The sequence below is a fragment of the Pygocentrus nattereri genome, chromosome 27, assembly GCF_015220715.1.
Source record: "Pygocentrus nattereri isolate fPygNat1 chromosome 27, fPygNat1.pri, whole genome shotgun sequence".
NCBI lineage: Eukaryota > Metazoa > Chordata > Actinopteri > Characiformes > Serrasalmidae > Pygocentrus > Pygocentrus nattereri.
This window is the reverse complement of record NC_051237.1, coordinates 9,128,678-9,144,127: the sequence shown is the minus strand read 5'-3', so window position 1 is coordinate 9,144,127 and position 15,450 is coordinate 9,128,678. Positions and strand designations below refer to the sequence as shown.

Here is a 15,450-nt window from a genome sequence, read left to right as displayed (position 1 = left end):
GTTCCAGTAACGTCATTTGAGTCATCAAACCAAAGTGCAGTCAAAACTCGAATAATTTAATTAATGTACCCCTAAAAAAAGACCAGTCCCCAGTGAGCAGACAATTAAACCTTGCTTTACTCAAAATCACCAAATAACAAAACAACCCTAATTGGAGATCCTATTAAAGAGACTAAGCTTGATTTTATGTTTCTGTCAGAAGGGTGGTTAAAAACATAAAACATGACCTCTGCAATAGTAACATCAAATTTTGTCTTTTCTTCCCCAATGTGTTAAAGCAAATAGCATTTCTGCACTAAAATGAGCAGATAAATGCCAGATTTAAAGCAGCAGTCTGTAAGATATATTGTTAAAAAGTAGCACTATTGAGTCAGACGAAAAAAAGGACATTCTTAAATATGGTGCATGTGTGCTGCTGCAAGTCACCCTGTAAAGCCTGAAATAGGGATTTAAAAGTCAGAACTGTCAGGTCGAATTTCATGACTGTTTTCTGGAGATGGTCATATATCTTTGTCACTACAAAATCAATATTACACTGATGATGATAAAAGTAGTAGATAATTCATTTGCATCCACAGAAGACACATTCTTCTCTTTGAATACTTTTGAATAAATTTGATCACACATACAAAAGTCAGATTCATCTGCTCGTGGGGGTCTGAAGCACAACCCACGTCAGAAAATGTTCTTCCCCATGTTGCTTGCAATTACATGTTTCCAACAGAGAGGTCTCCAAATCCCCAAATCATACGCAGTGTAGCTTTAAGTGCGTTCCCTACAGAGGATGTGTTAACCTATTATCATATAATTTGACCTGGGGTCTTCAAACACGTGCATGCAACTGTAGTACATGTTATAATAAGACAATAGAAAACAAAAATCAGAGACAGTTTTGGAATGAACTTTCATTGTATTTCTCTGACTGGTTCTGTCATTCTGAGGTGTATTTACAGGCCAACATGAGTGACAACAGTAACCTCTTATGAACAAAAACATGGCATCAAATATTACCAGCCTGGAACTTTGAAAGGGGAGACATGGCATCTTGGGGTCCTTCATGCGGCTGATTTAACAAAACAGACTGGTTAAAGCTCTGCTTAGCACATGCAGTGTTGGAGCAGTTCTGTACCTTCACTGGTTGTGTCATCTCTGAAAAGGGGGAGATGACGGCTTTACTAACAGAGTACACAGGAAGAGAGAAGGAGAGCACAAAGGTTGACAGGGGCAGACACCATTTATCCAAAAATGATGAACAGCTGCCTTGTTTGCGCGGCTGAAGAGCGGTGGAACTCTAATTTCGACACAGAACTGCAGAATGAGAAGGTGAATTGCAACACTGTGCATTTCTGTACTAAAGCCAAGTAACCATCCTCCATTACCATCACACCATGATTATCCCAATGCACATAGACACATTCATATAGACAGAGCTTGCAGTTCCCCACAGCGAAGTAACACAGTAAAAACCCAAGGGCTTTGAAGTTCACCTATTGCTTTTAACTGTTACATACAAAAGTCATGGCATTGCTGCGCACTGACAGCTTAGATTAAAATCTACAGCACTTGTTTTTTTTTCATTGCTTCCATGTGGAGATATGATAAAGTTTAGTTAGAGTGACAAGCTTACAATTAAGAGACGAAAAGGATAAAAATCTCGCAAAAGTAGTTTTTTGGGCTGATAAACATAAATTGTTCTACTACAGCCAAATGGAGTAAGTAATATACTGATCACTTTTTAAAACAATTTTTTGGCATAAATGTAATCATACAACTTTGTCAATAAATTACATTAGCTGATTTACAAATGTTTCTTAGATTTGAAAAATAAATAATTAAAACAAAATCATTCCTAATGCTAAATGACTACATAAACTTAAGTGGAGCAATATCAACATTTCTTGTGAGAGCAATCCAAATACAGCGCTGCCAGATACAGTGCTCCAAAACCCAGGAAGGATGGAAGCTGTGCTCATGTTGCTAATGAAATAATCAGTGTTCAAATGTAAACATGAAAATTGTCACAGGAGAACATAAGAATCCAACTTTAACACGCAAGGGATCCTTTGCGGGAGGGAAATGTTACAAAAATGTAGAAATACTAATACTAATTGTGTAAAACTATATAAGTTCAGCAATAAAAAGAGGAAAGCAAAACGTATAAAGCAGAATGAATTACTAAACTACAGCTAAATCCAAAGCAATTAAAAGTTTAAGTATCATAAGACATTTAATAGAAATATCTTGTATATTGAATTATGTACATTTGAAAATAAATTCACAATAGAATCATAGAGGCAATAATTGCTCATTGTGTTATACTGAATTTAAATTTTATAAAACTTTTTTTTTTGGAACAGTTTTTCATTCTTTATGGCGTGTCGCTAAGGGAATAAGCTACAACAGACAAATACAAGCGTCCGGCGGGTCCACACTGCAGTCAGATGGGGAAAATATCTCACTCTACTACGCAGAAAATAAAATAAGAGCTACATAATTAATGTTAAATGATGGATGTTAAGAGGTCCGTTTTAAGTGCAGGTTTGTCAACTACTCACCAATATTTGCCAGACAAATCAGGGCAGAGTAACTATGTTATACAAAATCTATACAGCAGCTCAGAAGGCAGCACTTGGGTCTAACTGAGGATCTAGTTCAATGGAACAAAGAAGACTAAAAGCAGGTAGCAGTGATGAAGAAGCAGCACAAGCTTTTGTAGGACTTCCCAGTGATCCATTCTTCCATCTTTGGAGTGTGTTTTCAGCTCTTCATACAGCATTGTCAGGCCTCGGTGATTATTCCTTGTGGTTTCTTTCCAAGTAGAAGATTTCAAGCTCTGAGAACAACAAATACGGTTAGATCTACTTCACTTGAATACTGAGAGGTCACTGAAGGATACAGGACACTAAACGGTAGACCGCAGTCATACGGTAAGTATACTACGTCCGCTAAAATTGGATGGGTTTAGCGCGAGGTCTGGGATGTTTCAAGACTTGGAATGGCTTTCTTTTCACAGTAAAATTCAGTATTCCAGTGAGTCTGACTATAGTGGATCCTAAGAGCAGCGCTCAAGCTTTCTGATGAAGCCACATACAAACACTGTGACAACACTGTCCATCATCACCTGTGCTTGAAGACAAGAGCTCTCAGGAAACCTTCTGCCACACAGGGTAAACTGCACATCTTGGTCTTCATAGAAAATGGCACATTAGACATATATACTATATATATATCTTCTATATATGTACATAGTCTTTATGTCTAAAGATGCTTGAAATGTCAAAAGCTATAGATTCATTTCAAGCTGATATGCTCTGGGCAAAGATGTACATCTTCTTAGAATTCAAATAAATAGACATTTATCAGACATAAACAAAAACACACGAGCAGAGATCATTCTTAAACTGTTGTAAAATGAAGAAAAAATCCTGACTTGAAATTACAATTAAACGTAAACGAAGTCCTTCAACAGAGACAGTGAGATCCTCAGGACTGTTTGGTTTCACTTTATCCAATGGCAGTTCAGTAGCAGTTCCTCTTAAAGTGAGGTTCTGGTGTCCGGAGACCAGTCTCGAGTTCCATAAATTAAATCGACTCGTCTCTTTAGAATGCTTTTCAGTGTTGAAACAGTCTTGATGGTTGAGCAGTGCTGTCACTCTGCAGCGCCCTCTCCTGGCCCAGAGGACTTGCTGTTTCTGCAGCCCTCTTTTTGCAGCTGCTCCAGTTCTTTCTTGCGTAACTTCTGACGCTGCTTCTCCAGCTTCTCCCTGTTTCTGCGGGCCTTCTCCATCAGCACCTTCAGGTCTTTCAGCTTCTTCTTAATCAGAGCCCGGTCCTGAGAGGAAGCTACACCTAAAGTCTACAAAAACATGTACAATTAAAAGTCTGATGCACAGAACATGAGAGTGAGGCATAACAACAGTCTAATGATCAGCTACAGTGTCTTGAAAAGTTATTTGCTCCCTTCCTGATTTTCTCTATTTGTCAAAGTGAAAGCTTTTAAATCTAAACAAAGTGTGATATTAGACAAAAATAACCTTATCAAGCACAAAACACATTTTCTAAATATCACATAATTTATATAAGGAGTAAAGTTATCCAACATGGAAAACCACCCGTGTGAATGTGAAAATGTAGCCCCCTTAGTTACTAATAAAGAGATTCAGTCGACAGAACACAGCCAGGCTTGAATGCAGCAAACTAAAAGTACAAGTCAACCTCACTTGTCAACACAAGTTCATCAGAGTGAACATGAATCCTCCCAGGAATGGCCACCCTGCCAAAAATTTCATCCAGGAATTCAGCAAAAGTTCCAACAGAACTAAAAAGTTCCAACAAATCTAAAGAACATCTCGCTAGCCTCAGCTAAGCTCAGTGTTCCTCAGTCCACAGTAAGAAAGGCAGCAAGTTAGCAAAGCAGAAAACCACTAATTAAAAGAAACACCCATTCTCATGTCATATGCAAAAAGCAGATGGATAAGCCTTTTTCAGATGAATCCAAGGTGTAACATTTTGTACACCACAGGTACTTTTAAATCCCCCTTGAAGCAAGTTCCATATTTCAGAGTAGGAACTTTATACCTACATTCATACATTCATCCAAAACAGTAAACCAAGTTCATATCTGAATGGCTGAAAACAAACACAATGAAAAGTTTGGAGTGGCCAAGTCATAGGCCTAAACTGAACCCAGCAGAGATGCTGTGGCAGGTCTTTAAATGAGCAGTTAACCAAAATTACCCAACTGACAACCTACCAAAATCAATGTAATTTAACCTATAAGTTAAAGCATTCCTGGAAAGAGTGAACTCAAATTCCTTCACAACAGTGTGAAAGGCTGATATTAAATTAAAACAAATGTTGGCTGCAATTATTGTTGCTAAAGATCATGCAATATGTTGGATATCTTTGTTCCTTAAATAAATAAATAAATTCACTACAACAAATACTCAGTAACAGAGAAAAATCAGGAAATGGGCAGCATTAGTGTTTTCACAACACTAGATTTTTCTAACTCTTAACCTATAAGGACCAAATTGCCCAGCTGTATATTAGTCACAGAATAATTTACAGCACTTACTCAATAATAAGCCTACAGTTAGGTCTTCAACTGTGAGTGTGCTCACCTTGAGTGCAGTGCTGTCAAGCCGCAGGAGTTGCTCTCCATCCACATTCTTGGCAGTGAACTGAGGGATGTACTGCTCCAGGTTCAGGCCCATGAGCCAGCATGACACCTGCTGACATGACCACTCCAGCACACTGCGGTTCTGCCACTGGTGTTGCTTTGGAGGCTGCGCTTCATCCAAAATCTGTCTCAAACACATTCACACTCTATGATATTATGGTATGAGGTCTGTGGTCAAGGTATTGTGATAAGCAGTATGTATCCTTAGCCTTCATGCAAATTGAAGGTACCAGGGGCAAATAAGAAATCACAAGTAATGAAGAAAAAATCTCAGCTGGCTGTGTCAGTTTCAAGCAGAATAGTAGAAATGTGAAAACCACAACAAAACACCACCACCAACACCACCATGCTCTAGTAAGAAATGAGATCAGGCCTAAGCACATGCTGAAAAAGCTAATTAAAAGAATGCCTCACCTCATCATCGATCATATCCAAACTCTGACAAGTGCAGCACAGAGGACAGCAGGAAAAGTTACTATTAGCATAAGCATACACAGCATAACAGCTCCACCTACTGGCCTAAAACTGGAAAGCCCCCTTTGAACACAGAAGTGATGCCCAAAAAGCAGATCTCATTTACTCTGCTGAAAAAACATGATACCTCAGGTGATGGTTTGGCAAAAAACAAACTTGTTCTTGCTTCTTTAGTTTTGCTATAAGGCTGCAGCTATGAGGCCTACATAGCTAAAATAATGGATGCTTACAGCCACCAGTTCAGCACAGGCAACCTTACATTTATTTAATTTCCAGTAAAAAATCCATTAAGTCTAAGTTATTGATTTTAGGAGATATTAATGCGGATATTAGATCACATAAAATAATCCATACAATAAAAATAAAATAATGGCATAAGGATGGGAGACGTCAAAGGAAAATAAGGGAAAAATAGGAGTTTCCAAAATTAAAATCAAAGAAAAAATGATTGAAAGACTCTTAATGAAATTCCTAAGAACAGCACAAGACCTGGTAAACCACCAAAACTGTCCCCATCAGATAAACAGCATTTTAAGCTTTCATCTTTGAGAGAGTGGAGAAAATCAAGCTCCATTGTTACTTCAGATCTGAAAAAAAAATCCACACGTGTTTCTGTCCATCCTTCCACTGTGAGAAGACAACGTAACACTACAAGTGTGAAAGGATGCGTATCTGTCAAGAAGCTGTTACTGAGAATAGAAAATAGACAAAAAAGAATCAAAAAAGAAGCTGCTGGTGGTCTCAGAACAATGGACTGACCACCCCAGAATCCAGACCTTCACATCACTGAATGTGTTTGGGATTACTTGAATTGTGAGAAGCAGAAAATACAACCATCATCTAACACTGAGGTGTGGAAAATATTCCTGCACATTTCTTTGAAAAACTGAAAGCAAGTCTCCTGATAATAATGGAAGCTGTAATAAAAGCAAAGAGCAGACACACTAAATATTATAATTATATTTGGTTGCTGAGGCTTCTGTGTAATTCTGTGGTCTTCTCTGTATGATTTCAGCTCACCTCCTGATGGATAAATGGATAGCTTGCACTTAACAGCCATTTTGGCAGAAATTAAATGAAAAAGGGTCATTGACTTTTACACAGTACTACATGTCATCACACATTTGCCTCAAACCATGTCATGTAAGTAATCTCAAATAGACTTATGTAGTTCCTAACATTGTATGATATTGTTATCTATTAAAATGGACAAAGATATGGATAAAAATCATGTCAAGATGCTACCACTTTTTAAGCTATGCAATATACACTTTATCCATTGTTCTAGATAACAGTATGCCAAACAGTGTCAGAAACAGCACAACAGCAATTTTTAATTGATGTTTTTGACCGAAGCAACACTTTAAGGCTCAAGAAGATAAAATCTCTCACCTCATCTGAAGACACTACTAGCGTGTGCGAACGGCCAGACAGTTTGGGCTCAGTGATGGCACCACTGATCTCTGCTGAGCTTGAGCTGCTGATACTGAGGTCATCATTTGTCAAAGTGGGACCCTGAAAAAATACACATCATGATGGATCAGCATCAAAACACCAAGCATGGCATTTGATATACACTCATGCAGCTTTTCATTTGGATTTGTTAGGCTTGCCCCTAAATTACTGGACAGGCAGCCGTTTACTCCTCCACTGTGGTCATTAGAGGCATAAATAATCACCAAGAAGTGATACGGATTGATTGTTAATTTAGTTCATCAAGTCTAATTAAATGAAAGCAAAGCAAAGAGACCCGAGTACCCCGGCAGAGTTTGGGACAGTATGATTAATAAAGTAACCTTTAAAGAAAGCAATTTAGTTTAGATGAAAATGAATGTATTCAGATAAAATGTCAAAATATAATCCGTTCTTTCTGAGGTTACAGGTTAGACGAAGTGATCCAAAAGCAGCACTAGCATGGAATAATTCTTTACAGATGTACTCATATACAGTATTGTGGAAAAGTCAATTTCCTTAATTTCAAGTCAAAAAAGCCATTAAGTACTGTATTATATGTATATGTGTGTTGTGAATTTGTACATTTTTTGTTTTGCTGTGGAAAATCTTAATTGTTTATAAGAATAGTTCTAAATAAGAATTAATTACTTAATTTTTAAAATTTTTAAACATATTTTGGTCGGCCCTCCTCAATGCTGTAAGAAAAACAACACTATTCAAAAGATTCCGATCTCTGAATGATGCCCTTTGCTGTCTGTTCCTTTTTACAGGCTTTCTTTGGTAAACAAATGCTAAGCTACTTGAAAAACATGGTATCAGTGCTCGTTCCCTTCAGATGTCAGCATGAGTGTAAGACCCCTTTTCATCTGGAGAATCTGAAAGAAACAGGCTGGATCTCTTGCCCTCAGCAGAGTTTAAACCATTCACTTCTGCAGTATTTTTTTCTGTCAATTCCAACCATAAAATGAAAATAAATACAATTTGTTGCACAGTTTAAGCATAAACAAGATGTGAATACCGAAAGCTTATGATAAGGCATTAAAATACTACATTATTATTGGGGTATGCAAGAGTGAATGTGCACTTCATTCTCTCCCTAGACTGATTTTTCACACCACTATAAAATAAGCACAGCCCCTGTGTGGGTGGAAAGCTCTGCACAGTTCTTCAGCTAGAGAGCTCAACTTAAGAAAGGCGATTTTCAACCCAAATACAACTTACATGCAGCCATAATTTATTATTTACAAACACAAATCAGAAGCCACAGGTATCAATGATAATTACAAAATTCTAATTTCTAAATCTCTTTCAGGAAAACAGCATGGAACTTTTTGGCAGCTTGATTAATGTTAAATCATTTTATGTCATGCAAAGACAGTCCATTTCAAACAGTGCTTTGATTGTGTTGGAAAGCACGTTTAAATTAAAGCCGATTAGTTTGGTTTTAAATAAACAATAAGGGATACGATACCAAGTAATATGAATAGGAGAAGAAGTGTGGCCGTGAAAGAGATTTCTGCCAAACAAATATAACAAATCAGAGGGAGGTCATCAATAAATACAGCTCTGATAACACAACATGACAAATCTCATTAGTAACCATTCACATCTGAAACAGTCTATTGTATATTCAGTTCAGCTGGGTATTGATGAAACTCCTACCTTGCTCTTGAGTTTCTCTGGGCTATTCTCTGCAGATGGTTCTGTGGAGCTGGAGGAAGGAGACAGGTTACTGAAGCATATACAATGAGACAATGGGACAGGGGCAGGTGCTAGGGAGGGCTACTGAAGCACAAGAGCAACATCAGCAGCAACAGTGGCATACAAAGCACATGCTGAGATGGAAAATACTGATATCTTAAAATATACTACTTGGATATGAATATATATGTATGTAATTCCTTTTTTTGGCAACATAAATGTATTTTTAATCTTGTAAGAAGCGTTTTTCCAATAAAAAAGGATTTGACTTTATATATGTGTCCTATCAATGAGAATTATAAGATCAAATCACTTAGTAAGCACAAGGTAAAATGTATTCGCATATGTACTCAAGTGTTTATAGATACATTGCCTCTAGCACAGTATATGCAGTGTCTGTACAAGTTTTCAGACACTTCAAAATTTAATATACTTTTAGTTTTTATATCCATTTTCAGTTTACACACAATGGATCTCATTCACCAACTGTTTTTAAGAAGAAATTTCTTCTTACAAACCACTTATGTAGTTTTACAAAGATTTGGACATTCACCAATGTTTTTTTATTTGGGATTTGTTCTCAGGTAAGAACAGAATCTACGCACACTCAAATGCTCAATTCTGCGGTTTAAGAACACATAATGATTCAGACAGACATTTGTTCGTAAAACATTTCTCATAACATATTTCAGAAGAAACTTAGTTAATTGTGAATGAGGCCCAAGGTTACGAGGGTCACTCTGATGGACTTTACATTTACACCTTCACCTGCTTTTTTAGAAAAGTAATTTTGGCTGTATGTTTGATGTTGTTGTCTCACTGAAGCATCCATTTCTCCCCAGATTCAGTTTTACACACACACACAACTGCAGTGTGCGCAGGTGTCCTGTGAGCTTGTGTTTCTGTATGCAAGCGTGTGTGTGTCTATGTCTGGCAGCTGTGCTCCCAGACAACCAGGTTCAGCTGTGCACAATGCAGCAGTCTGGACTGCTCTAACTGCATGCTCCATTACTTCCAGTGCCTCTCTCAGAATGCTAGTCACACTTCAGCCAAATGCACAAAATAGGCTTAAAATTAGAATTTGCTGCAAAACCAGTAGAAAGCTGGAATATGTGGGGGAAGTGTAAAAGGAGTCTATGTATATAATGCAGTGGATGTGTGTAATTTGTGTTTACAGTGACTTTACATGACTGTACTCTGAGTTTACCTGTGTCCAGGTGAGCCTCTAGAATCCTGGTCTTTATTTTTGCTGCGTCTCAGGGCTGACCTAAAAGAACAAGGTGGATCTATTCAGAGCTAAACAGATTAATCTTTCCATAGCACACATCATTAAGTGAGACAAAAGCATCTTAATCAGTTAGAGTTGTCATAGCTGTAGCATCTTACCCCAGGTCAGGCATCCTCTTACTGAATTTTTCATCTTGAGCTAATGAAGAGCTTGACACCAGTGAAGAACCTGCATACACATCAAGCTTCAGACTTTGCACTTTGATATTTATTCTAAAAGCTGTATTTTGCTAAACTATGGTGCTTTTCAGCCACTAGAAACAGCCAAAGAAAGGCTACATTTGATTATATTACAATTAGCATTACTTACAGTGAATATTGTTTAAGGTTATCTCTAAGCAATACATAGTAACATGTGAATATATTATATATTTGAAAGTATATATGCTTCCCTTCAGCATATAGAGACCCATCATGAAAAGACTATGTACAGCCATGGCTGCTGCTGAAGTATGTTACAGTCTGTTGCTGTTCACTTGTCTGTAGACAGGGGTTTTAAAATGCATGGATGCATCATGATGCATTGATCTGATCTGAAGGTGACAATTCAACTCTATTAATTTTAGAATGTTCTAATTATGCATTCCAATAATATTCAATACTCTTGTTATTGATTCAAAATAAACATTTCTGGCTATGGTCAAAAACAAAACAAAACAAAACAAAAGATGTGCTGTTTTAGTTGCTAAATTGTTCCTCCCATGACATTTGTGTATTTACTGTATTTGTGAATAGTACCAAAATAATTAAATCTAACTGATTTGTTGTAATATTTGAGATTTAATCACGGACTGAATCATTTCCTATATCACAAACGGATCAAATCACAGTCACTTAATCTAATTGCAATCTCGTCAAATCACTGTGGCTTAATCGCAATCAGATCAAATAAACATGATTCAATGGCAATATGATCAAATCGCTGTGATTACATCACAATTGAACTGTTGACACTTGATTTGCAATTAGATCAAACTGTTGTAACTGAAACACAACAAATCATATTGCTGTGAGGTCAGAGAAGTACAAATGATCACCAAATGGTGAAGACTGTGTAGAGGACATACCCTCACTCTCAGGCTCCTGCCGAAGCTGCTGGTGTCTAAGTGAGGCCTCTGCAATGACAGGAATCCTGGAGGTCATGGATCCAACCCCACTAGAAGAGACACTCTGAGAACCCTGCTGAGAGAGAGAGAGAGAGAGAGAGAGAGAGAGAGAGAGCGAGAGAGAGAGAGAGAGAGAGAGAGAGAGAGAAATGGAAGGGGAAGAGAAAGAGAGACTTTCTTTTTTAACTGCTGACTCAGATGAGGCTTAACTGGAACTGTCCACTTCCTTTTTTTATTTAAGAGACTTTACGACCAATTATGACTGTAAGATGTGGAATAAGCTCTGGCGCTAGGGAAGATTAAATTGGTGCCATCCGGGTTCAGACATTGCAATTAATATCTTACATAAAAGCTTTATATAAGACATTACTGCGCCAAACAGAGGCACGTTCACACTCACAGCAAGTAGCTTTCAGGAACGCTTAATGTTCAAATCACTGTCAGGCTCAGTGGCATAGCTGGTTTAGCATAGCATGGCAGTTAATATAACAGTGATGGCGATATGATCAATACACAAACTATAGAATGGTCATTAAAATTAAAGATATGTAAATATAACATGTTGATATTCCTCCCTATACTTGATTTAGTCTCTCTCTCTCTCACTCTCCTGCTGCTTTAAATTATACTGTGTTTGAAGCACATTAGTAAATTCCTCATGCTGGGCCTCCATAGACATGTTGGCCAGTGTGCGTGTGAGCGTTCTAATCTGCCTTATTCAGAGTTCAGTGTGCATGTTGTGTGAGTTGGATGGTGTTCTGTGTTATATCTTACCCTCTGTTTAAGGTTCTCTTCACCCTCAGTCGAGCTGCTGCTGTCTCGTACTCTTTCGTAAGCTCTGTCTGTTCCGCTGGCTCCAGACAGCTGGCTATGACCCTTTACAAATTCACTGCCCACACGCTCCAGCTCACCCAGCTCTGACACACAAAACAAAACAATACACAGACAACATATTACAGGGTAACACTTTATTGTAAGGCAGCATTCCTAAGGATTCTGAAGTCTTTCATGACAACTGGCATATATTTACACAAACATTTCCAAATATTTAATCTGACAAGCTACAGGTGTCTATCTGGGGTAAAATGACATCAAAATTTACTAATGCATCTTTAATGACAACCAAGCCTTTTATGTTTATTGTAGGTTTCTGTCAGCTATGTCAGGCTTATGTAGGTGTCATATAGCAAGGGCTGAATGATTTGGTCAAAATATCTAATTGCAGTTTTTCTAACCAATATTGTGAATGTGATTTATATCATGCTTTTTTTCCAGGTCTGTTTTTGTCAAGATGACCAAGAATGTTCAACTTTTCTGTCTTGAGTTCTTGTTATCATGTACTCAGCACCTGAGCGTTGGATTGCTTCCAATTAATCTCATCTACAGGCAGTTTATGTTATTAGGTTATATTTCATCACTTAAAACATAAGGTGGCACTGTTAATAATGTAGGCTATAATAAAAATTGTAGCTTTTGCAATTGCACTCCCTCAAGTTAAAAGTAAGGTGTCAAAATGTGTGTAAAGTGTTACCTATTACAGCACTCTGAACGCTACAAAAGCACAGCATTATATTTATCATTAGGTACATTGTTAAACATAAAGGGTGGCTTGGGCATACAGTTCTACTGGAATTAATATAGAAATTATACTATATGGCTCCTTAACTTTCACAAAGTTCTTCATGCAATTTCCCGCAATTTCCCTCAGGATCCACAATTTCCCTCCGGGATCAATAAAGTTCTATCTATCTATGCTCATACAACTCATTTACAGAACTGGTTCTTTAAAAAACCATCCACTGAAAGGTTCTTTAGGGTAGGGTTTTCCAACCCTAGTCCTGTAGGCCCACTGCTTGTTAGCGTTTTCCTTGCTTTAACACATTCATTTCATTCCGCCTCATTCAGTCATGATACATCTCAATCAGTATTCCAGTACTGTCCTCTTTTATCCCAGCTATTATGGCAGACTCAGAATGGGACCCATTAAACACTCTGTATCAGTGGGAAAAAAAAGAAAAAGGAGTGCAGCCTTATGAAAAATATTACAAAATGGATAACCATGGTTACTCACAGGTCTTTTTAATTTGATAACTGATGTGTGACTGAGGGTCAAAGAGAGAGAAAAGACTGGATCTGTATTGATTGCTGTGCAAACAGGTTACATATTACTGTGTAGAACTGTAATATACTACTGCATAATCATTATGATGTCAATCATAAAGTCCCTGCTGTACACAGAGACATGCCATAATGGCCGGGCCACAAATACAGTCGGAATGAGAGGCACTCTTCTTCTTACACATTAGTCCAAGTCAGCAATACTCATTGCACGGCTGCTTAGTCCAAATTGGCGGCTCCCAGGGCAGTTAATAATTGCAGTTTAATAGCCTGGCTTTTATCATAATGCAGCCAACACTAAAATGTGTAGCCAAACATTCACAGTGGTACTGATTCATATGTAAAGTTATATATCCAACATAGAAAGAAAAAACACCTTCCAAAACCTAACCAGTCAATTAACAGGCATCAGCTAGACTTGCTGTTACTTCATATCAGGATATGACATTTTCCTTTATTCATCCATTCATCTCACGCTAGTATTGAGTTTTAGAAGAGCTCAGCTCATTCATCTTTACTGTAAAACTGATTAGCTTTTATGCTAATAAGAGAGAAGTTACTTGTGCACACACGAGCAAGAACATGACTATTTCATTATATCAGCTACATTATAGGGATATACAATATGTTGTACAAAGACAAATTAGCAGACAGATGTGCTAAATGGAGGTGATATTATGTAAATGTGGATCTCTTGTTAATTCACTCATGAATCTGTGGCTCCTTTGAGAAAAACAGGACAAATTCTCTGTGCAGTGCCTTCAATACAAGGTTTACCTCAAAGAATCTAAAACAGGCCTGCCCAGCCCAACTTCCTTCACAGCCTAGTTCCAAAACCTGCCTCTGACCTCTCACATGTTCCTGACTTCTTTGATTATGTGGAATAAGTTGGAACTAAACTCTACAGAGTAAGTATCTTATTAGGCTCCCTTTTCACAACTGTACAAACTACTGTTTCTCCCAAAATCCCACCCTGCTTTACAATACCAATCTCTTGGCATGTACTATTTGGTTAAGATATAATGTAGACTGAAATGTAATAAACTAGACAGCAAAATGTAAACTGATAATTTATGCACAACTTTTGGGAACTTTTGAGAATGTCTGAGTGGTTCTGACATGACAAAACATTCATAATTAATGATCAACTTACAGTATTTCTTTTTACATTAAAATAATTCTGAGATTTGGTCATCACCTTTTGAATATGAGACATTCTGAATATTTATTTTATATTCATTCTTAATGCTATACATAGTACACTTATAATTATAATAATCACTTACAGCTCCATTCATCACTGACAATGTCTTTTACAGCTTCTTAAAAAATGCTTGAAATCTATAGAATATTATATTAGAATTATTCTACACGTGTTTCTGCAACAAATTTGATTTTATATATTTAATAACAGTGATTCTAAACTTTAGTGGTAGTGTACACTCCTGACTCGCTACCTGATGGAGCAGACTAAGCTTTCCTGGTTGTAGCTGGAACCTACAAACCTGGCTGGTGAGGTTATCGTGAACAGGCCATTTATTGGCTGTGTAAGATTGATATGGTTTTCAAAGAGTTGATCTCCTTTGCAAACACATTCACAAGAATAGCCGGCTCTAATCAGGACTAATGGGAGTACTGCCATTGTCTTACAGTTTTCACATTTGTCCTTGTCTCATTGTGATAATGCGTGAATATGACCCCTTCTTCACACAAGATCACTAGGCACTTTTTAGTAAGCAGACATGATGTATTTGAGAGGGAGATGTTCTGAGAAGAGTGTGGCTCCTGAATAGACTGGTGATGATAATTACTGTAATGAGTCACCGGGTGACATTGTTGAAGGGAAGACAGAAATGGAGTCTGGACTGTGTGTGTCTCTCACCTCCAGGGACATGTCTCCCAGGATACTGGAGGGCAGCCAGTCTCTCACTCAGCTGTGCGCAGCTCTCTGCACTGTTGTTGTTGTTGTTTACCTGGATGCCATTTTGTTTCATCAGCTGCATCAGCTCCGATTCCAGTGTTGCAATCTGCCCAGAAAAACAAGGTTTGTTTTATTGGCACAAATCTGATTGGTGTTGCATTACGTTCCGTTATTTACGTTTCAACAGTCAGCACCCTCCTCCGGTC

At 37.7% G+C, this 15,450-nt stretch overlaps 1 protein-coding gene across 5 annotated transcripts in view; it reads right to left on the bottom strand.

Annotated features, from left to right (window-relative positions):
• Positions 1-890: 890 nt before the first annotated feature.
• ppp1r9a (protein phosphatase 1, regulatory subunit 9A) overlaps positions 891-15,450 on the bottom strand; it is a 63,688-nt gene continuing 49,128 nt past the window's right edge. For 2 of the 5 annotated variants that reach the window (XM_017694934.2, XM_017694924.2), the window contains exons 11-21: positions 15,206-15,350; positions 11,980-12,122; positions 11,167-11,281; positions 10,199-10,268; positions 10,020-10,079; positions 8,774-8,822; positions 8,583-8,627; positions 7,049-7,171; positions 5,597-5,620; positions 5,124-5,306; positions 891-3,856 (exon numbers count right to left, since the gene is read on the bottom strand). In XM_017694934.2, the coding sequence (XP_017550423.1) occupies positions 3,650-3,856; positions 5,124-5,306; positions 5,597-5,620; positions 7,049-7,171; positions 8,583-8,627; positions 8,774-8,822; positions 10,020-10,079; positions 10,199-10,268; positions 11,167-11,281; positions 11,980-12,122; positions 15,206-15,350 (1,164 nt within the window). In that variant the 3' untranslated portion in view covers positions 891-3,649. The remainder of the gene's footprint in view (positions 3,857-5,123; positions 5,307-5,596; positions 5,621-7,048; positions 7,172-8,582; positions 8,628-8,773; positions 8,823-10,019; positions 10,080-10,198; positions 10,269-11,166; positions 11,282-11,979; positions 12,123-15,205; positions 15,351-15,450) is intronic. The other 3 variants (XM_017694944.2, XM_017694951.2, XM_017694962.2) reach the window with 3 other exon arrangements.